Raw genomic sequence first — 23014 nt, forward strand, 5'->3', positions numbered from 1 at the left:
GAGGGAATGGCCCATGTTAGTGAGGGACTCGCCCATTGTTAACGAGGGAATGGCCCAAGTTAGTGAGGGACTGGCCCATTGTTAATGAGGGAATGACCCATGTTAATGAGGGAATGCCCCATGTTAATCACGAATTGGTTTATGTTAATGAGGGAGTGGTCTATGCTATCAACATTTGAAAGTATGGTTGCTCTCTAATAATTCATGTTTTCTTGAGTCTATTGAAATTGCGCTTGATTTTCTAAACTTACATCAATGGCTGAAGATTTGCCATCAGCACATGGTCAACATTCACTCCCTTGAGCACTGATGCACACTGATACACTGCAATAACTTACTTAGGCTCCTTAAATAGAACCGTTCAAACCTTCACCACCTTGAGGCAAGTAGAAGGTGTTTCATAGTAACACTGCAAATGCAAATTTGCCTCTAAGCCACATACCGTATTGACATGGAACTAAATTGCCATTCCTTCATTGTGGCTTGGTCAAAACTCTGCTATCTCCTTCTCTACAACACTGTGGGTCTACGTACAGCATGTGGACTGCAGCAGTTCAAGAAGGCAGCTTACCACAGAAAAAACTCCACAGAGGCTGGTATCTCATCACCATTTATTCACACACGAGCAGTCCATGACTATAGTACTGCCTCGTACAGAATCAGGCACCAGAGTGTCAGTGACCTTGACACTCACCCTTTTTATACGTCAACCAGAGCTCCCTGATTGGACCAGATTACCAGCCCCAATCAGGGAACTCATAATCGATGAGGTCCATGTGGCTGACCTCGTTACAATCACTACAACCACTACCTTCTCAAGGGCAGCTAGGGATGAAAGAAAATGAAACAGAACTTCCAAAGAAAGTAACTTCAGCAAGCATAGGGACACACAGTGAGGAGATGATGAAGCAGTAAACAGGAGGAACACTCACCTCCATGGCAAATACAGAACTTTGTCATCTTTGAGCCAGGTAACCGTCACTCTTAATGTTGGATCGTGCCTCACTTTACATTCAAACTTTGCAGCAAATGACCTCTTCACTGTGATAGATTCTGGAGCCCTTATGATCCTTGTAGGGTCTGCATTAATGGCAAAGGAAATTGTAAAAGGGTGAGAATTCTTATCATTTGAGCAGCTCAAGTAACTGTATCTCAATTAGAGTCCCACCACCTAGCTGTAAGCCTCCATGATTCCCATGGTAAATAGAAAGCAATGTGAAAACATCAGACTTCTATCCCAAGGTGGTCTGCTGTCCCATATTTTAAAGGATTGTGCCACAGCCCCACAGCAGTGCATTTCACTCTTAAACTGGCCCCTGAAAGGGCCCTCGGAAGTCACTCAGTTCAAGAACAATTAGGAGTGAAGTGCTGGTCTTGCCAATGATGTTTAAATCCCATGAGAAAGTAAAATAGATCTGCCCTTCAAGCACTTTCTCATGCTATTCCAGACTTCCAGCATCCGCAAAGTTTACTTTGGTCTAGAAAAGGTGAAATGGTTTTCCCGTTCAAAACTAAAAATTGAGGGAGCAGTTGTCTCCAGCAACCAATGGCAGCTTTCACTTTGGACATGAATCTAAATGGCGGTTTAGCAGGCTCTACAAATCACGTCCAGCCCACGAAGTGTTGCAAACCTCATTTCTTGGCATAAAAAAACGTTACCTTTGACCTCCAGTCGCACCCTGTTCTCAGCCTTGCCCAGTATGTTGGTCGCTACACAGGTATAGGTTCCCTCATCAACCTTCCGTGCTCGTCGCAATTCCAAAGTCCCGTTGTCATGGATAATATAGTTGCCTCCATAAAGATTATTGCCCTGCCCATCCTTAAACCTCAAGACATAAAAGAACAGAATCAGAGAAAGGATGGGATGTCAGTTCATAGGCAAAGACAATAAATGTTAGGCAGTGACACCCTCATCCCATGAATGTATATTAAAAAACTGAATGAATTTATGGGACATTAAGACAAAAACTATTTTCTACGTTGTGACACTATCCCATTTTATTCGAACATCAAGCTCCATATTGTATTAGTGCTTCCCTACATTTATCTGCTAGGATGTGCTCACACAATATAATGCCTCAGCAACTTGCCACTTACCATCGCAGGGTGGGGATTGGTGAACCGAAGAACTGACAACTGAGCCTTGTTCGGTTATTTTCTATCACTTTGACCATTTGGTTTCGTCGGGACAATATTCTAGGCTGAACATCTGTGAACAAAGAAGATTCTATCAGTTGCAAAGATTCACAAAAATACTAAAGTCACGTAGTCCCACTGGACTGCTCTATCATTAGACAGTCGTTACACCTCAAGGTCAGTGCTGAGGTCGAGAAGAAGAATCTCTCGTGTTAATATCAGCTGGTGTAGAAATTGGATTCACACTGTTGGGGTTATGCTGCAATGCAAACCATCTAGGCAACTAACCCCCTTCTAAAAATGCTAATAAATAGTGGAGTCTTTTTGCCAGAGGCAAAACAGACCTCATTCATTGGTGCCAATGGCCTTCACAACTCCTGAACTGTATCTCAAGTGTAATTATTGATAGCTTGCAGGCAAAATGCACACAGCTAAGTCCTTTAAGTGATCATGAGTGAAACATAAATGAAAATGGTTTGGATTTCATTGTAAACAGGACAATTGCCTGTGCTTCTTTGGAAAACAAAACTACCTTAGAAATCTTCTAGAGATAGTAAGAACTGCAGATGCTGGAGTCAGAGGTAACACAGTGTGGAGCTGGAGGTACACAGCAGGCCAGGCAGCATCAGAGGAGCAGGAAAGTTGACGTTTCGGGTCGGGACCCTTCTTCCGAAATGACCTGAAATGTCAACTTTCCTGCTCTTTTGATGCTGCCTGGCCTGCTGTGTCCCTCCAGATCCACACTGTGTTATCTTAGAAATCTTCTATATGTCCCACTTTAACATTTCACCTGATTGACAGCATCTCCGCTTATGAAGCACTGACAAAAGATTTGGCCAAGTTTATATGTTCAAAGTTATGGAGTGGGAGAGGTACGCACAGTCTTTGGACTGAGAGGCATCCATGGAGACAAGGCTGACATGAGGACCTGGTAGACAGGTGATAAAATTATCGTAAGCATGTTCCTTTTGTGGTTAGCTCAGTTGGCTGAATGGCTAGTTTACAATGTAGAGTGATGCCAACAGTGTGCGTTCCATTCCTGCACTTGATGAGGTAAACATGAAGGATTCTCCTTCTCAACCTCTGCCCTCGCCTGAGGGACTCTCAGGTTAAACCTCTCTGATGAGACATCAGCCCTATGGCCTGGGAGGACGATGGTGAACTTTACCTTTACTCATCATGTAACTTGACAAGGTGTAAGCACTCTACAGATTACATATGGAGGCAACAGAAGATTTGGAAAAAGAATAGTTTTTGTTCCTGTTAAACATTGCTCCCTCAGTGGCTGGCTCAGACGTTTTGCTGATGCTTTTATTTCGGAGAACTAAACTGATAGACAGTGTAAAGGCCAAACTGCTAACATCGTTTCACAAGTCTCTAACTGAACTGCTTTTAATGGCACCTCAATCTTGATTTGAATACAAGGCAGAAAATTGGGAAAAGACATTTCTGTCTATCCCATCCTCATATTGATCCTCTGACTTTTGCTCTATCTGTTCCACATGCACCACCCGTCCTGACCTCTGATGACTTTAACTTCTGGCAGAGCAAAAAAAAAAGTAATTTTTGGAAAAAAAAAAAATTCCTTAACTCCCTAAACCCAAAAAAACAAAATTCAAAAGACCATATTTACCTGCACATCAAACTCTATTTAATGGATTCCCTCCTGTAGTATTTAGAGTATTTGCTAAAATTTCTTGCATATTTAAAAAAAAATCATGACCTAAAATTTCAAGCGACTCAATGTGAAATCTAAATAATTGCCATTATCATTTTGAATTTAATGAGGAAACATTGGGTAATTATCAAAGTCATACTCTCATTTACAGAATGGTTCCCACATTGGACGCCAGACAGTCCAGGTAAGACAGAATATACCTATGCACATTACATTAGTGATGAGTGGACAAGGTCTTAATGTAGCATTTCAGATTAATATGCTACAACGTGCCCAGATTTGGCAGAATAGGTAAACATATCTCACAAATTCCTGCATTGAAAGAGCAGCATTTCATTCAAGATGGTCACTCAGTGACAGCACAGTCAATTTATCATCGACATACAGATTTAAAGGAGGTTGAAGACTTCCTCTCGCTTAATCTCTCTTAGTCTCTCTCCCTCAGATCTTCGGGCTACCTGTTCCTATTTAGGTTTAAAATTTATCAATAAGATCAGCTCAAAGTTTTGTCCGAGCACCAACATCCCAAGCACAATCACTATTTTCAAATATCAGGCGTGCAAACCCATTTAAGACCACAAGACCATAAGACATAGAGCAGAATTAGGCCATTCGGCCCATTCAGTCTGCTCTGCCATTTAGTGAGGTCATGGCTGATCTAATACTCCTCAACTCCACTTTCGTGCCTTTTCTGCATAACCCTTCATTCCCTGATTGATTAAAAAACTATCTCAGCCTTGAATATACATAATGACCCAGTCAAAAAACAACATTTTCCCTGTCAAATCCCCAAAGAATCTTATACATTCCAATAAGGTTGCCTCTCATTCTTCTAAGTTCCAATAAGTACAGGCCCAATCTACTCCACGTTTCCTTAGAGGCCAATTCCTCCATACCTGGTATCAGCCTAGTGAACCTTCTGTGGACTGCCTTCAATTCCAGTATATCTTTCTTTAGATAAGGGGCACAAAACTTTTCACAGTCTTCCTTTATCTGCCCCCACTTTGGACATCATCCAGACTGAAACTCAAGGTTGTAACTCAATGAGTTAAGATATCGTGGACTCACAGGCAAGCTAACACTTCCAGCTCAACATTAACCATCAAGGAAAAGGCAGCTGTATCTAAACTTACCAAGGATACTGACAAACGCATTGGCCAGTAAGTACCCATGCTCATTAGAGGCATTGCATTGGTACACGGCACTGCTTCCTATCTGTGCCTCTCGGAAGATAATTGTATCACCATCAATTTCACGGCCTGGACTCTGACGGACCTCTTTCAGAGAAAGAAGGAGATGGTTAACTAATCATTGTTTGATTAACAGTCTTCTAGAATGTTGTCCTGTTAGATATTAATAGACAGGCAGGCACACGCACACAGAGACACACAGACACACACACACAGACACACAGACACACACACACACAATGGGGATAAATTTTAATTTGAATAATAGTGTAAAGTCTGTGACATCAAATTGATAACCTATTACAGCAGTGGTCAGCAACCTGCAGCTTTGGAGCCACCTGTGGTTCTTCAATATCTTACTCCCACATCAAAACCCTTTCCAATTGGATTGAATTATGATGAAAGAAGCCAAAGAAAATATAGCAAGTAAAGTAAGATTTTGCATATGGGGTGAAAACCGAATAATTATTGTAACAACCATATCCTTTTATTTTTGTGCTTTTGAAAATTATGGACTGAAATGAGAAAGAACGTTTTTAAAAATCACATTTCTCAGAGTTTCTGCATGTATAGAAAAGCAAGTCACCTGGCACTCATGGCAAGCATTATTTAAACAGCTGTTTGAATGAGTGCTAATTGAAAGTTAGTTGCAGGCCAACTGGAACTGAGGGTTTCTGTAATCAGATGGAGGTTTGGCTGGTAATAAGATGCTGATTAGTCAATGGACTAGTGACAAATTACCAAAGACAAAAGCCTTTTTCCTGCAAGCAACCATGTGATCGAATCTCAGGTAGGTGAACAGTTTTGAGCTAGGAACAAGATGTAGAGACGTGTTCAGAGCTTCACCAGGTTAGGAGTTGTCTCTTGGTGTTCTGCAGTTAAAACCAATTTTAAACCTGAAGAAAACTGGATTAACTTCTCTTCAACAGTTGTTGTAAGTTGAAAATTTTGAATTGAATAGGGAGAGATAATGGTTGAGCGGTATTATTACTGGACTGTTAATCCAGAGATGCAGGTAACGTTATGGGAATCTGGGTTTGAATCCTGCCATGGTAGATGGTGGAATTTGAATCTAATAAAGATCTGGAATTAAGAGTCTTACAATGACCATGTTGGAAAAACCCATCTGGTTTGCTAATGTCCTTTAGGGAAGGAAACTGCCATCCTTACCTGGTCTGGCCTACATGTGACTCCAGACCCACAGCAATGTAGTGGACTCTTAACTGCTCTCTGGACAATTAGGGATGGGCAGTAAATGCCGCCTAGCCAGTGATGTACATGTCCCATGAACAAATAAAAAATAAAATCGATAAATCAGACAGCTTTTGTAAGTGAACCAGTCACTGTGTGCATTGTGGAAGTATTGTGAAAAGGCTTCCTTTTCTCAGTAGAGAGAAGCAAGAACTAACACTACAGATTTTGTCAACAAACACCACTGAGCTGATTTTCTCATTTTTCCTCCCTCTATGTGATTTATTTCCTCCATGTCCTGTAGCAAGAGTCTAATAACTTGTAGCACAATGTGATTCTAGTGATTAAATACTGAAATCTGGTCCGTGCTTGCTATGTCTGAAAAAAACAGATAAATTAGGAATCTTGTGCAATTATTTTCAAGTCTTTAACTTTTCTGATGACTGTGGGTATATGACTGTGGCTTGATTTCCATTGCGTGCCTCAGCCAGTCTTGAACATTATGCTGCACTACTTGAATTCAAGTGACATTTTAACGAAAACCATTATTATGCTTTAAATAAATGAGTAGTACAGCTACACCATGATTTCAGATAATGGAGATCTGTCTTGACCTTACTGAATGCACAGCAGACTTGATTGACCAAATGGCCTACTTCTGATCCTTAAGTTCAAACAATACCTAATGCTTGAGGAACGGGTTTCCTGGATGGGACCATTACTGTTACTATAGCTCAGTTGATAAATTATTGTGAATGTATTATTAGAAGCAATTTTTCTTGTCAAGAAAATCAATGGCTAAAAACTGGTCTTGTAGAAACACATCTTAAGCTAATGTTTGTTTCAAAGATGACTTTGCTGATTATTGTTGAAACAAACTCAACTTACTGCAAGTCCTGTCATAAAAACACAAAGATAAGTGTGATTATTTTCAATATTATATGTGAATTTCTTATTACTTTTCCATTCTAACTATGGACATACTGTTTTTCCAGCAAATTAATATGGTTGACCACTTTTACATTTTCATTTGAATGTGATTGTCCATAATTCATGCAAATTTATGTGTAAAATCTGAGCATGCATATACTAGAGAAACAAAAAATAGTTATTAAAAAGACACAGCAAATGTTATGAAAATCAATAACTCAGAATTAGATTTGTCTTAATTTTGATTTTTCTTTCCAGTTGATATACCATTTTATTATATAGATTTTAATTATTATGGAACAGATCGATAGACTTTAGAATTGCCAAGTTTTCTTCTTACGGCTCCCAAAAGCTTTTATTTTCATTTTTTTTTTTCAAAAGCTCTTCAAGACTCAACAGGTTGCTGAACCTTGTGTTAGATATTACACCCACTCCCAATTCAGTCAGCTTTAGTAGAGAAATGACAATAATGAAACCCAACAAGACACACAGAAGTCATGACACGGTCATCGTGAACTCACTTTCTATGGGTTCCCCATTCACCAGCCACTGGATGTTAGGCTTGGGGTTTCCGTTGGCTTGACACACCAATCTGCCGTATTCCCCAGGAGCCAGCACCAAATTCTGGGGCTCATTCAGCCAATATGGAGCAGCTTTGAGAATGAAAATTAAACACAAAATAATTGTCAGCTGAACACAACATGGATTGCAGAATTTTCATTTCTCACAAGTACAGCATGTTTGGATTACTCTAGTGTTTTATTTGGGCTAAATCTCAATCGGTATTGTTTGGTGGGTCAGACTGCAACCAAACATATTAAAGATCATATCAAAGACTTCTTCCTCAGTGCATGCTGAAAACAGCATTCAATCCAGGAATGAAATTTCCCCTCAGGATGTGACATTGATGGGACTCCAGCAATCTAACTTAGTAAAGACCAGGCATGAAAGTTTAGGCTTTTTGATGATCCATCTCCCTCAGTTCTTGATAAGCATTTGTTTAACATGGATATGGTGTTACACTGTTACCGTTCCCTCTAAACACTCGCTTAACAATTTTATTCTTTGTTGTCCCAACTGCCCCATGTCTATCCCCTGTGAGTAATGCTTGTGAACACTTGCATTCGTCAAATGAAGGTTCTGGACCTGTTTTTAACTGGGGTGGAAATCATCTTTTACCTGGTAACATCAACCTCGTGTTAATTGGTCCTTTGGCTTTGGTTGGATCACATAATAGGGACGATGTGCGTCCGAGAGGAAGCTTCTAAATTTCCGTCCCTGAAACACCCAACCCTCAAGTGGCCTGGGATCGTATCTCATTTTTCATTTCACTCAGTTGAGACTCCTCAAATTTCCTACTTCTTCAGAAATTCCGAAGTTATTGCTAAGACATTGAATACAGCCGACACAAATGTGCTCAATGTCCACAAGCATCCACTCTCTCCATCACTAATGCTCAGTAGCAGCAGTGTGTGCTATCTATAAGATGCACTGAAGAAATTCACCAAGGCTCCTCAGATAGCACCTTCCAAACCCAGGACTACTTCTATTTAGTAGGACAAAGGCAGCAAAAATATGGGCACACCACCACCTGCAAGTTCCCCTCTGAGCCATTCACCATCCTGGCTTGGAAATATATTGCTGTTCCCTCACTATCGCTGGGTCAAAATCTGAAATTCCATCTCTTAAGGGCATTGTGGGTCTATCTACACCAGACGGACTACAGTGGTTCAAGAAGGCAGCTTACCTCCATTTTCTCGAGCAACTAGGAATGGGCAATAAATGCTAGCATAGTGGCTCAGTGGGTGGAACCAGGGACCTGGGTTCAATTCCAACCTCAGGTGACTGTGTGAGGCTTGCACATTCTCCCTGTGTCTGCGTGGGTTTCCTCCAGGTGCTCAGGTTTCTTCCCACAGTCCAAAGATGTGCAGTTGAGGTGGATTGGCCATGATAAATTGCCCATAGTGCCCAGGGATGTGCAGGCTAGGCGGATTAGCCATGGGAAATGCAGAGTTACAGGGATGGGGTGGGTTTGGGTGAGATACTGTTTGGAGGGTCAGTGTGGGCCGAATGGCCTGTCTCCACACTGTAGAGATCCTATACTTCTATCCAATGTATTTCAAATAAGAAAACTCCTACCTTTGTGTGAAAAAGGTGTCGCCTGATCTTATGATTATTGCCCTGGTTCATGAATTCCCCAATATTTAGCAACTGAAACACCCTCGATCAAGTTACCTGTCAGATCTAAACTCTCTCGGAAATGTATAAAACTCATTGATGTAAATTGGGGTAAATGGTTAAAGGCACTAACACCTCTCTTTAGGGGTGACATTCTCAGAATAAAGGATTGATATTTTACAGCCAAGTTGAGGAAAGATTTCTTCACTCAGTTGTTGTATATGACAGTTCCTGAAGGCGTTAACTGTCATCACAGGATAAGTTCCACTCACCCAGATACAAAGGACTGTTCATAGGAGAAGCCAATCAATTCCTAAGCTGTTGTTCTTTGTGGTCACAGCATATCCCTGAATAGTCATGTCCACATGGTCTTAAGTTGAATATGAGTCTTGCAAACACAATCGTGCATCATATGTAATTGAACAATATTTAATACACCTGTTTGCAGTTCATTAAGATTGTGCCTATCTTCTTCTGGCTGTTTAACTTTAGAAGAATGAGAGGTGACCGCATTGAAGCATATAAGATTCTTAGAGGACTTACACAGCAGACGCAGAAAGGTTGTATCCCCTTAAGGGTGGGCCTAGGACTACAGGCCATAAGCTCACAGTAAAAGGGTCTCACACTTAAATCAGAGTTGAGGAGGAATTTCTTCTCTCTGAGGCTAGTGAATTTGTAGAATTCTTTACCACAAAGGGCTGGGTCATTAAGTATATTCAAGGCTGAGATAGATGGACTTTTAACCAGTAAGGAAATCAAGGGTTATGGGGAAAAGGTTGGAAAGTGGGCTTCAGGATTGTATCCATGATCTTATAGAATAACAGGGCAGACATAATAGGCTCAATGGCCTCCTTCTGCTCCTTTATCTTACGATCTACTGTTTAAGATTCTTTTGGGTACAGCATCAGAAGCCTAGATGAATACCAGTGAGAAGGATCAGTGGGAGTGAATCCACAACATGTTATAAGTTGGTGAGAGCAGTGAGGATTTCACCAATTACAAACTCAGTGGATTACAAAATTTTAGAAATCTCTACACCAGATAGTTGTGGATTCTGTAATTGACTGTATTCAAAGTAGTAAATGTTTGGATATATGGAACATGGGGATAAGATGGGAAAGTGAAATTCAGAGAGAATTTAACTGTTTAATGAAATGACAGAGTAGGATTGAGTGGACATTTGGCTATTTTCGACAGATGAAAATACGAAAATATTCAATGCGACAAAAGGCAGTGAACAGGTGAATTGGAGAAGGTAAGGATCTGAATAGATTATTTTACCTTTCACTCTCACTGTGATCGTGTGCCGTATGCTTCCCATTTTATTGGATGCCAAGCAAAAATACTCTCCCGAGTTCTCCTCAGAAACATCAGTGATCCTCAATGTCTTGTTGTAGTTTTCAATTCGCACCTTTGGCCAAGGCAGTTCACCACCTTTCTTGTACCAAATTATATCTGGTGTGGGTCTGAAAATCAGAGGAATTATTTCAATGACGTAGATTTAAGTACAATGGATGTACTGTGAAGAAATGTATGGTTTAAAGATGGTTCGGTCACAGCTCTTATGTCCCTGAGTTGGAAAATTGTGGCTTGAAGTCCAGTAGCATTACAGAGATATATTAAAGCATGGAAATCTAGGATGATACACCAATGCAGAGCTGAGAGAGTGCTACACTGTCAGAGGTGCTGTCCCCCCAAAAAACCTCAACCCATACATGAATCTTCACAGCAATACTGAGATTAAGTGAATATTCTTGTAAATTTTTTGGTAAATATCTGAATTGAGTTTACTGAGGGTGAAAGTCCAAAGTGTATAAAGCAATGCAATTTAAAGAACTTGATTCAAATTATAAATATCTGAGTTAATGATACTTTTATCATCTTTTAAATAATTGATTGTTTAAGATAAGTGTATTTATTAGTATTTGTGTTCTTTGATTTCTGAGTTGCAAAATCTTAAATGTGAACATTGTGTCTTAATCCTTTTAATAAATATCGGGAGTTTCAAGCTCTAAAAAAATTTCAAAGCATCACTGGTCTCCATCAAAATCATAACAATGGCAACAATTAGCTGCTACCAAGAGGTCTTTTGGCACAATGGGTCATGTTTCTACCTCTGGGTCAGAAGCTCCAAGTTCAAGTCTCACCTCAGGATTGATAGTTATGGAATGTGTATCATAAAGGTATCAAAAAGGTTACTTTCCAGCCTGTAAATCCATCCCATGCGCCTATGGCAGGCAGCAGGAGTGGAATAACCTTGTGATTGCTCAAACACAATAGCCTCCCTGGCAACAGGCATCTAAAGACATCGCGCACATTTTTTTTGCCAGAAGCAAGTGTTATCCTCATTCCGAGACACTACTCCACCCAGACACAACACCTACCCAGCTAGATCTCTGCCGCAGTGTGAAATGTTCATCCAAAATTCCAACTTATCCCAAAGCCCCCCAGGGGAAAGGTTTTGATACACCACAACGTATATGTACATGAACATGAATGTATGATTACTGAGAATACCCAGAATACCGAGAGAGACAAGGGAGGAAATTGCTGGGGCCTTGTGAGAAACCTTTGTATCTCCCCTGTAGCCAGTGGGGGTCCCAGAGGATTTGAGAATAGCTAGTGTTGTTCCTTTGTTTAAGAAGAGTGGCAGGCATAATCCAGCTAATTACAGGCCAGTAAGCCTTACATCAGTGGTAGGGAAATTATTGGAGAAGATTTTTCGAGACAGGATTTACTCCCACTGGGAAATAAGTGGGCGTATTAGCGAGAGGCAATATGGTTTTGTGAAGGGGAAGGTCGTGCCTCATTAACTTGATTGAGTTTTTGAGGAAGTGACAAAGATGATCGATGAGGTAGGGCAGTCGATATTGGACTTCAGTAAGGCCTTTGACAAGGTCCCTCATGGCAGGTTGATACAGAAGGTAAAGTCACATGGGGTCAGAGGTGAGATTGCAAGATGGATAAAAAACTGGCTTGGTCATAGAAGACAGAGGGTAGCAGTGGAAGGGTGTGTTTCTGAATGGAAGGCTGTGACGAGCGGCGTTCCTCAGGGATCAGTGTTGGGACCTTTACTATTTGTAATATATATAAATGATTTGAAGGAAAATGTAACTGGTCTGATTAGTAAGTTTGCTGATGACACAAAGTTTGGTGGAATTGCAGATAGCAATGAGGACCGGTTAAATGATACAGCTGGATATAGATTGCTTAGTGACTTGGACAGAGAAAAGGCAGATGGAGTTTAATCCGGAAAATGAGAGAGAATGCATTTTGGAAGGTCTAATCCAGATGGAATATATACAGTAAATGGCAGAACCCTTAAGAGTACTGACCGGCAGAGGGATCTGTGTGTACAGGTACACAGGTCACTGAAAGTGGCAACACAGGCAGAGAAGGTAGTCAAGAAGGTATACGGCATGCTTGCCTTCATCTGCCGGGGCACTGAGTTTAAAAATTGGCAGGTAGTGTTGCAGCTTTATAGAACCTTAGTTAGGCTGCATTTGGAATATTGTGTTCAGTTCTGGTCGCCTCTTTACCAGAAGGACGTGGTGGCTTTGGAGAGGGTACAAAAAAGATTTACCAGGATGTTGCCTGGCATGGAGGGCATTAGCTGTGGAGAGGTTGGAGAAACTTGAGTTGTTCTCAGTGGAACGATGAAGGTTGAGGGGTGACCTGATTGAGGTCTGCAAGATTACGAAGGGCATGGGCAGACTGGACAGTCAGAAGCTTTCTCCCAGGGTGGAAGAGTCAGTTACCAGGGGCCATGGGTTTAAGGTGCAAGGGGCAAGGTTTAAAGGTGATGTACAAGGCAAATTTTATACACAGGGTGGTAGGTGCCTGGAACTCACTGCCGGGGGAGGTAGTGGAAGCAGATACTATACTGACTTTTAAAGGGCGTCTTGACAAATATATGAATAGGGTGAGAATAGAGGGTTATGGTTCCCGGAAGGGTAGGGGGTTTTAGTTGTGATGGGCAGCATGTCGGTGCAGGCTTGGAGGGCCGAAGGGCCTGTTCCTGTACTGTAATGTTCTTTGTTCTTTGTTCTATGTGCTTCAGACACACGCACATACACAAGCCTGTTTCAGCAATAATAGGCATGAAGTTCATGGGTTGTTACAAAAAACTAGTTCGCCAATATCTTTAACCAATGTGCTTATCCAGTTTGGTCCATCTTTGACTCCAACCCTCAAAACAGTGTGGTTCTTTCTGAAGTGGCATTCAGTTGTAGCGAGCAAATAGCCACAACTGTTTGTCCATCTGCTACCTCTGCCACCTTTTCAGGGCACCAACATCCTGCTCTTGCCCTCCCAAGCCCACACCCCGATACTGATTGGAAGCACAGTTGGAACTTCAGTTTGACATACATTCCCGAAGCGATGCATTCTAGTAACAGGTCTTCCCCTCGGAGAATAATTCTGCTGCTGGAGGTCCCCATTGGTGACATGAACTTTGGAATCTGCTCCATGATTGGTCGAGCTGCAAACAAATACACACAGCCGTAAGTTAGAAGATGGAAAACAAAGGAAGAGAATAGCAGTGGAGAAAGAAAACACAATGAACTGTTTTAGATATAATCACTGGTAAATACAGTCATGGAAATATATTTCAAAAACTAAGGTCCAATGTTTGAAATTTCTGCTTGGTTGATAGTTTGTCACCAGTATCAATGCTTGTGGTAGGGAGATAAACTCATCCTTGGCTCATCTGCCAATTCTTAATGGGCTGAATGGCTGGCAACACAGTGAGTTTTCACATTAGTGAAGGTGGTGTGTTGGTTGCATGGTCATCCCTCACTCAGATATAGTATGGGATCATCCCACCCCTTATATTCTTAAAAGGTTAGGTGTGCAGGCCATCAGATAGAGGGGAGGACAATGAAAGAACTGTTTAAGTCTTCCCCTCAGTTTTCACAAAGGAGATGGATATTGTAAATATCAATGGACCGAAGATGAGTGTGCAGCAGGAAGTTGATTATGGAAAGTTAGTAAATGGCATTACTCTAGTATAAGGTAGGCAGATTGCCAGAAAGCTGACCATTCACATTGCAAAGTGCCCAGGGAAGAGAATTTAAAAAGTCTATGGAAAAGGAAACCATAGTAAGAACCAGTGACCAGAGGTGGGGGTGGGGAAGTTGGGTGTGTGGATATCTATTGTCCATCAGGTGTTTCAAACTAGTGACAGGAATAAGCCTGGACATTGTGAGTTTCATAGCCTTGCAGAGTTTGTTATTGATTTCCTGGTGCTCAAGGTCTAGCCCTGCATGGGACAGAGAGCTGACAACAGTCAACACATTTGTGTTGGAGCCTGCACCCACTGGGTGGCATGGTGGCTCAGTGGTCAGCATTGCTGCCTCACAGTGCTAGGGACCTGGGTTCAATTCCAGCCTCGGGTGATTGTTTGTGATCTCCCTGTGCCTGTGTGGGTTTCCTCCAGGTGCACTGGTTTCCTCCCACAGTGCAAAGATGTGTAGATTAGGAGGATTGGCAAGGCTAAATTGTCTGCAGGCTATGTGGATTAACTATGGTAAATGTAGGGTTACAAGGATAGGTTGGGAGTGTCAGTGCAGACTCAATGGGCCAAATGGCATCTGTCTGCACTGTATGGATTCTATCTTCCTGTTGATCAGCCAATTTCAAACTGGTTGAATGAGATTGACAAATCTCAAAGCTTTGTAAGATGGTGCCATATTCACTTCACTTGATCTTGAGATGCATGGGAGTATAAGCTTACTCGTAAGTGGCTGGAGCAAGATGTGACTGATAAGTAAGCACAGAATGATTTTGATTTAGAACTGGGTAGCTTTTTCTAAAGAGCAGTCATAGACAGCAATGGCCTGCCTGAAAACCCTGCTTTCTAAAACTGCTTCTCTCTACTGAAAAGTTTGCTGTGTTTGCAGCTTTAGCAAGGCCGAGCAGTGCAGAAAACCAGAAAAGGTTCAGTTTACATTCAGAAAATACTCTCTTGATTGAGTGAGAATGTGGTGTCACAGTATTAAGGTTAACAATCTAACTTTTTAGCAGGAAGACGTTTAAAATGCCCTTGGTTTAGGAGAAATAGCCCAAGTCAGCAGTCCTGTTATTTTGAAGCCTAAGTGTCAGTGCTGGGGAAAACCAGCTGAATGCTAGAAAAATTGTGACTACCAGTGATTTCAGTAGGACTCCAGCAATATTTAATTTCTAATCACTTCCAGTGAGGGCATCAGAGCAATGAGAAAATACAGCTAATATAACAAATGGGCATAGAAACCTATTCCACCATCCTTTCTTCTTTCGTAGTGTTTGAAGCTCCAATAATGGTGATGCAGATAGTTTAGGACCCCAAGAAAATCTGGGTAATTAGATTTAGGGTTAAACTTAAATGTGGAGACAGTACCTCTCAGTTAATTCCACAAAGGATTCGCAGAAAGGCAGCAATGGTTACCGTGTTTAAAACCAGGAGACAACAAGCGACAATTTGCTCTTAGCGAGAAACAGATTGAGAAATCCGCCATGATTCAGAAGTTTCCGAGACAAATATCTAGAGTAAAGGTTTGTCTTATGAGGAAATTGGGATGGAATTCAGAGGGTCAGTGTGGACTCGATGGGCCAAATAGACTGCTTCCACTCTGTAGGGATTCTATGATTCTATGAAAGGTTGGACACACTAAGTTTGTATCCACTAGAGTTTAGAGTAAGAGTGGACTAGATCAATAGATACAAGATCCTGAGCAGCTAGCTATGGTTGGGGCAGCACGGTGGTATAGTGGTTAGCACTGCTGCCTCACAGCAACAGGGACCTGGGTTCAGTTTTATCCTCAGGCTTCCGACTGTGTGGAGTTTTCACATTGTGCCCATGTCTGCGTGGGTTTCCTTCAGGTACTCTGGTTTCCTCCCACAGTCCAAAGATGTGCAGGTTCGGTAGATTGGCCATGCTAAATTATCTATTTACTCCACATCTGGAGTATTGTCTAGTTTTGGTCACCTCATTACAGGAAAGATGTGGAAGCGTTAGAAAAGGTGCAGAGGAAATTTACCAGGATGTTGCCTGGAATGGAGGGAAGGTCTTACGAGGAAAGGTTGAGAGAGCTAGGCCTTTTCTCTTTAGAACGATGAAGGATGAGAGGTGACTTGATAGAGGTGTACAAAATGATCAGAGGTATAGATAGAGTAGACAGCCAAAGACTTTTTCCTAGGGTGGAGGTAGCTTTTACGAGGGGACATAGTTTTAAAGTGAAAGAAGGTAGATATCGGGGAGATGTCAGAGGTAGGTTCTTTACTCAGAGAGTGGTAGGGGCGTGGAATGCATTGCCGGAGAGGGTAGTGGAGTCGGCCTCATTAGGGGCATTTAAGCGGCTATTACATAGGCATATGGATGATAGTATAAGGTGGCGGTGGAGGTTAGACCTTAGGTTTAGGGTAAAAGTTTGGCACAACATCGTGGGCCGAAGGGCCTGTACTGTGCTGTACTGTTCTATGTTCTATCTATTGTGTCCAGGGATGAGCAAGTACGGTGGGTTAGACATGGGAACTGCAGGGATGGGGTAGGTGCTTGGGCCTAAGTGGGATGCTCTTAGCGGGTCAGCATGGACTTGATGAGCCAAATGTCCTGCTCCCACATCGCAGGGATTGTATGATTATAGTGAGGAGGTTCCCTCTGGAGAATCTAGAACTAGGGGTCGCTGCATAAAAATCAGTGGTTGCCCACTTAAAACAGATGAGTATGAGAATTTTTTTTCTGAGGGTCACAAATCTTCGGCGATAGTAAGAACTGCATATGCAAGAGTCAGAGATAGCACAGTGTGGAGCAGCTGGAGGAACACAGCTGACCAGGCAGCATCCTGCTCCTCTGAGTATTGGGAAAACTGATCAGGTCTGGATGCAGGGAGAAACAGAGCTAATACCTTGACTTCAACGACTTTTTGTAAGTGCCTCAGTTTCTCCAGCATTTTCTTACACCATCCATCCCACCCTCAACGTATCACGAAGAGCTTCAAAGCCGATTTTATCTGCTTTTGAAATGTCACTGCTATTGTAATTCATGCAAATTCTTTCAAAGAGTCAAATAGGAATGGTCCTGAGGGTGGAAACCATGGTGATACTTCACTCCTACTACACCCTCCCCCACCCCCCATCCACCAACTTACTCTGTAGCTACAGCCCACTTCCACTGCCTGACAGAAAAAGCAACATCATCACAGTCAGTGGTTGAGGAAACTGTAAGGAAATATGTTCCCTGTTATGTGTGTCACAATGTTCCTGTAGCATTACTGAGATACTGCGTTACACAGGAAACAGTAACCAAGGAGCACTTGCATTGCAGTTACAGTATTAGTACGTTATTGAGTTATTAGGTTAACAGTGAGCAGATCCACATAAATTGTACAATTAAATAAAATCTTTAAACATTTAACTAGCACCATGATCAACATTCTGGGGGTTACCCTTACCAGAAACTGATCTAGACTCACTATATAATTACAGGAGCTACAAGAGAAAGTCAGGCTAAGAATTGTGCCATGAGTATCCATCTCCCGACTCCTCACAGCCAGTCCACCATATACGAGGCACAAATCAGGATTGTGATGGAATACATTTGCCTGGATGGGTCAGCTCCAAGAACACTCGAAGCTTGAAACCATCCAGGACAAAGCAGCCCATTTGACAGGCACCTCATGTACAAACGTCCACTTCCTTCACTGCAGAAATTCACCGAAGATCCTCAGACAGCACCTTCCAAACTCACAACCTCTTCCATCTAGAAGGACAAGAGCAGCAGGCATAATGGAACCCACCACCTTCAAGTTCCCCTCTAAGTCACTCCCCATCCTGACTTGGGAATAGATCAGCATTGCTTCAGTGTCACTGTGTCAAAATCCTGGAATTCCCTCCCTCAGGGAATTGTGGGTCTACCTACAACATTTGGATGGCAGCAATTTAAGAAGGGAGCTCACCATCACCTTCTCAAGGGCAGTTAGCAATGGACAATAAATGCTGACCCAGCCAGCGACACCCACATCCCACAAATAAACAAAAAAAGTAGGATTTCAAAAAGCATAATAACTTGCAAGCAAAGGTGAAGACCATGGGAACAAAAGGCATTAACTGAACCCAAGCCTGATAGAGAAATCCAAAATAAGACATCATCCGAAAAGGGGGAGGGGAAGGGGTTCTGAAATAAATAGGGAGAGAGTGGGAGGCGGATAGAAGAGGGATAGAGGAGAGGATAGGTGGAGAGGAAACAAACAGGTCGAAGAGGCGGGGATGGGGCCAGTAAAGGTGAGTGTAGGTGGGGAGTTAGGGAGGGGATAGGTCAGTCCAGGGAGGACAAAGGTCAAGGGGGCGGGATGAGGTTAGTCGGTGGGAGGAGGGGATAGGTGGGAGGAAGAACAGGTTAGGGAGGCAGGGATGAGCTGGACTGGTTTTGGGATGCGGTAGGGGGAGGGGAGATTTTGAAACTTGTGAAATCCACATTGATACCATTGGGCTGCAGGGTTCCCAAGCGGAATATGAGTTGCTGTTCCTGCAACCTTCGGGTGGCATCGTTGTGGCACTGCAGGAGACCCAGGATGGACATGTCGTCTGAGGAATGGGAGGGGGAGTTGAAATGGTTCGATACTGGGAGGTGCAGTTGTTTATTGCGAACCGAGCGTAGGTGTTCTGCAAAGCGGTCCCCGAGCCTCCACTTGGTTTCCCCGATGTAGAGGAAGCCACACCGGGTACAGCGGATGCAGTATACCACATTGGCAGATGTGCAGGTGAACATCTGCTTGATGTGGAAAGTCTTCTTGGGGCCTGGGATGGGGGTGAGGGAGGAGGTATGGGGGCAGGTGTAGCACTTCCTGCAGTTGCAGGGAAAAGTGCCGGGTGTGGTGGAGCTGGAGGGGAGTGTGGAGCGGACAAGGGAGTCACGGAGAGAGTTGTCCCTCCGGAAAGCAGATAAGGGTGGGGAGGGAAAGATGTCTTTGGTGGTGGGGTCGGATTGCAGATGGCGGAAGTGTCGGAGGATGGTGCGTTGGATCCGGAGGTTGGTGGGGTGGTACGTGAGGACGAGGGGGATTCTTTTTTGGTTGTTATTGTGGGGACGGGGTGTGAGGGATGAGTTGTGGGAGATGTGGGAGACACGGTTGAGGGCATTCTCGACCACTGAGGGGGGGAAGTTACGGTCCTTGAAAAACGAGGACAACTGAGATGTACGGGAGTGGAATGCCTCATCCTGGGAGCAGATGCGGCGGAGGCGAAGGAATTGGGAATAGGGGATAGCATTTTTGCAGAAAGGTGGGTGGGAGGAGGAGTATTCTAGGTATTTCAACTCCTCCTCCCATTCCTCAGACGACATGTCCATCCTGGGCCTCCTGCAGTGCCACAACGATGCCACCCGAAGGTTGCAGGAACAGCAACTCATATTCCGCTTGGGAACCCTGCAGCCCAATGGTATCAATGTGGATTTCACAAGTTTCAAAATCTCCCCTCCCCCTACCGCATCCCAAAACCAGTACAGCTCGTCCCTGCCTCCCTAACCTGTTCTTCTTCCCACCTATCCCCTCCTCCCACCTCAAGCCGCTCCTCCATCTCCTACTGACTAACCTCATCCCGCCCCCTTGACCTGTCCGTCCTCCCTGGACTGACCTATCCCCTCCCTAACTCCCCACCTACACTCACCTTTACTGTCCCCATCCCCGCCTCTTCGACCTGTTTGTTTCGTCTCCACCTATCTTCTCTTCTATCCGCCTCCCACTCTCTCCCTATTTATTTCAGAACCCCCTTCCCCTCCCCCTTTTCTGATGAAGGGTCTAGGCCCGAAACGTCAGCCTTTCTGCTCCTATGATGCTGCTTGGCCTGCTGTGTTCATCCAGCCCTGCACCTTGTTGTCTCGGATTCTCCAGCATCTGCAGTTCCTACCATCTCCAAAATAAGACATGACTGTTTTCCTTCACAGTAGGTCTGTTCACAGGATTCAGGCTGACAGATCAATGTCCCTGCTGTCTCATTGTGTACTCTTTTGTGCAAACAATAATCAAAGTAACTAATTGATTGCCCTTTTAAAGGACAAAAATGTCTCTTTATGCACTTATTTGAAAACCAAATAAAAATTAAATCAATTAAGCCAAATGAGAAGTTAACAACTCCTGAAAGTGGCATTATAATTAAGACAGGAGTTCAGTGAGCCTTCAAAGTTTCAATTAAAATTTTGTAGATTGAGATAAAGCACTCCAATGGTGCACACTACTGGTGAAGGTCACAAGTGAACCAGTGGACACTGTGTAATCCCTCTCCAAGGCTGCCTGGGTACCAGACATCACCGTGGAGCTGAAGCAGGCAGGTCCTTGGGGCTAATAGACCCCTCCACGACCCATTGCCTGGACCTATTGTTGGCCACCTTGGCAGAAGTCCTTCGAGCCGCTCACTGCACCCCCATCCCTCTGCCTTCTTTTACACTTTGTATGTGATCCAACTCCTTAAATCAGACAATTCCCATCACTTGAGTATCTTTAACAACATGATCAAAAGAACCATTGACAAGGACAGTGAGTATGAGATCAACTGAGTTGCAGCAAATAGGCAGTAGCGATGAAAGGCTGATTTCTGGACTGGTAGGAAGTATACAGTGAGGTTACCTAGCACTAGTAACAGGGACCACAATTTTCTTGGCCTGTGTTAATGACATGGGCTCGAGTGCACTGGGCGACATTTCAATATTTGCAGCAGAAACAAAACTTGGAAACGCTGTGAAATATGAGGGGGGTGGTGACAGACGTTGAGAGGATGTAGACAGGCTAGTGGAATAGGTAGACACATGGCAAATGAAATTTACGCAGAGGGGTATGAAGTGATGCCCCTTAGCAGGAAGAGTGAGGACAGTTAATGTAACGCGAAGGATACATTTCTAAAGGAGCATGGGGCAAAAGTTTCAGGAGTAAATGTACACAAATCATTATTATACACTATTGCAGGTGATAAAGTTGCTTCTGAAAGTGGTTATAAAGGTTTACAGGATCTTGGGTTTTATAAAGAAAGCGTGACAATGTTGTGGCTTTAAGAGGTTATTTTGTCCTGGTTTCTTTTAAAGTGAGGTTTTAAGACAGAGGTACCGAGCTGTCTAGTTGGAAAGCCAGTAAAGTAAACAACTTGTGAGGCCCTAGAACAAAAGCAGCAGCCTGGGTGGCTGTGGTCAAGCTCTCTCGGAACCAGCATCTTTAGGTTTAAATTTCGGCAGAAGCTGCCATGATTGTGAAAAGCTGGTACGTCTTTCTTCGAGATTGTTGGAATTCTCTCTCTCTTTCTCTCAGAATTGCCTTTTGATGTTCTTTCCTCGTGTAAGACAATCTGTGTTCTGAATTTGCTTTTTTGCCAAGGGGTGTGTTTATGGGATGTTACTATATTCGAACAGTTACTGTTTAGTAGCAAAATAATCTATATTATTCTGTTAAGTTTTCCAATAGAGTTAAGTTATTCCAAGTTCCTCTTTCTTTTGTTGTATTTTAACTATAGTGTTTAAACAAAGTGTTTTGCTTAACATCGAGTAGTTTGACCAATCGAATTGCACCTAGAACACAGCACCTGACATTTATCTTTAAAATAAAAAGTTAAGGTCTAGGCTTCCTAAAATATTTTGAGCGGTTGTGGTATCCTTTATTCGTTCACGGGATGAGAGCATCACTGACCAGGCAGCATTTATTGCCCATCCCTAATTGCCCAGAGGGCAGTTACGAGTCAACCACATTGCTGTGGGTCTGGAGTCACACATAGGCCAGACCAGGTAAGGATGGCAGTTTCCTTCCCTAAAGGACATTAGTGAGCCAGATGGGTTTTTCCCATCAATTGACAATTGATTCATAGTCATCAGTAGATCCTTAATTCCAGATATTTATTGAATTCAAATTTCACCATCTGCTGTGGCGGGATTCGAACCCAGGTCTCCAGAACACTGTCAGGGTCTCTGGATTAACAGTCCAGCAATAATACCACTAGGTCATCACCTCCCCAGGACATAACAAGAAATATAATGTACAAAATGAAGGATGTTATCATAAGTTTTCATACAGCACTATTTCAGCCTCCGATGGAGCATTGAGCATAAATCTGGGTGTTGTATTTTCAGAAGGTGTGCAGACAGTAGAGAACATGCAGAAAGCATATTTCCAGGAATTTCAGTGACATGAGTGGATTGAACAAGCTGAGGTTGTCTTCTTTAGAATCGTGTCAGGGGAGATTTAATTGAGCGGTTCCAAACACTCAGAAGTTTCTCGAGAGCAGATGGAGAGAAACCGTTCCTCATTGATGGAAAATCAGAAGCCACTGATTTAAGGTCAATGGTAAAAGAACTATTGATTGTATGATGAAAGCCTCGTTATATGGTAAGTGGCTCGCATCTGGAATGCACTGTCTGCAAAGATACAGATTTACTCATGGATTTCAAATGAATATTGGTTATGCAGCTGAAAGGAAAAGATTTGAGAGGTGATGGGGAAAGGGTTTGGCAACGGGACAAGCTGAATTGCTGTTGTAGAGAACAGAACCTGATTTGATCAGCCAAATGACCTCTTTCTGTGCTATAGCTATTCTGTGATTCAATAATCCCATTGTTTGGCCACGGCAGAATTAAGATTCTCCCTCCATCCCAGACCTTGTGCACAGTTCTGTTGAGCACTGACATTGTCTGGGATAGTTGGTCTTATAATTACCCTGCAGACAATGAGCAACCCTTCTGGGATTCTTGATTTAGAGGCAG

The 23014-nt window shown here is 42.9% G+C and overlaps 1 protein-coding gene across 1 annotated transcript in view; it reads right to left on the minus strand.

Annotated features, from left to right (window-relative positions):
- The window catches only part of nfasca (neurofascin homolog (chicken) a), a 126624-nt gene that overhangs the window by 72613 nt on the left and 30997 nt on the right, over positions 1-23014 (minus strand). The window contains exons 8-14 of the mRNA XM_048612000.1: positions 13672-13783; positions 10585-10769; positions 7647-7778; positions 4948-5091; positions 2098-2209; positions 1660-1826; positions 933-1080 (exon numbers count right to left, since the gene is read on the minus strand). Coding sequence (XP_048467957.1) covers positions 933-1080; positions 1660-1826; positions 2098-2209; positions 4948-5091; positions 7647-7778; positions 10585-10769; positions 13672-13783 — 1000 coding nt within the window. The remainder of the gene's footprint in view (positions 1-932; positions 1081-1659; positions 1827-2097; positions 2210-4947; positions 5092-7646; positions 7779-10584; positions 10770-13671; positions 13784-23014) is intronic.

Source organism: Rhincodon typus, chromosome 25 (genome assembly GCF_021869965.1).
Source record: "Rhincodon typus isolate 14 chromosome 25, sRhiTyp1.1, whole genome shotgun sequence".
In the NCBI taxonomy this organism is placed as follows: Eukaryota; Metazoa; Chordata; class Chondrichthyes; order Orectolobiformes; family Rhincodontidae; genus Rhincodon; species Rhincodon typus.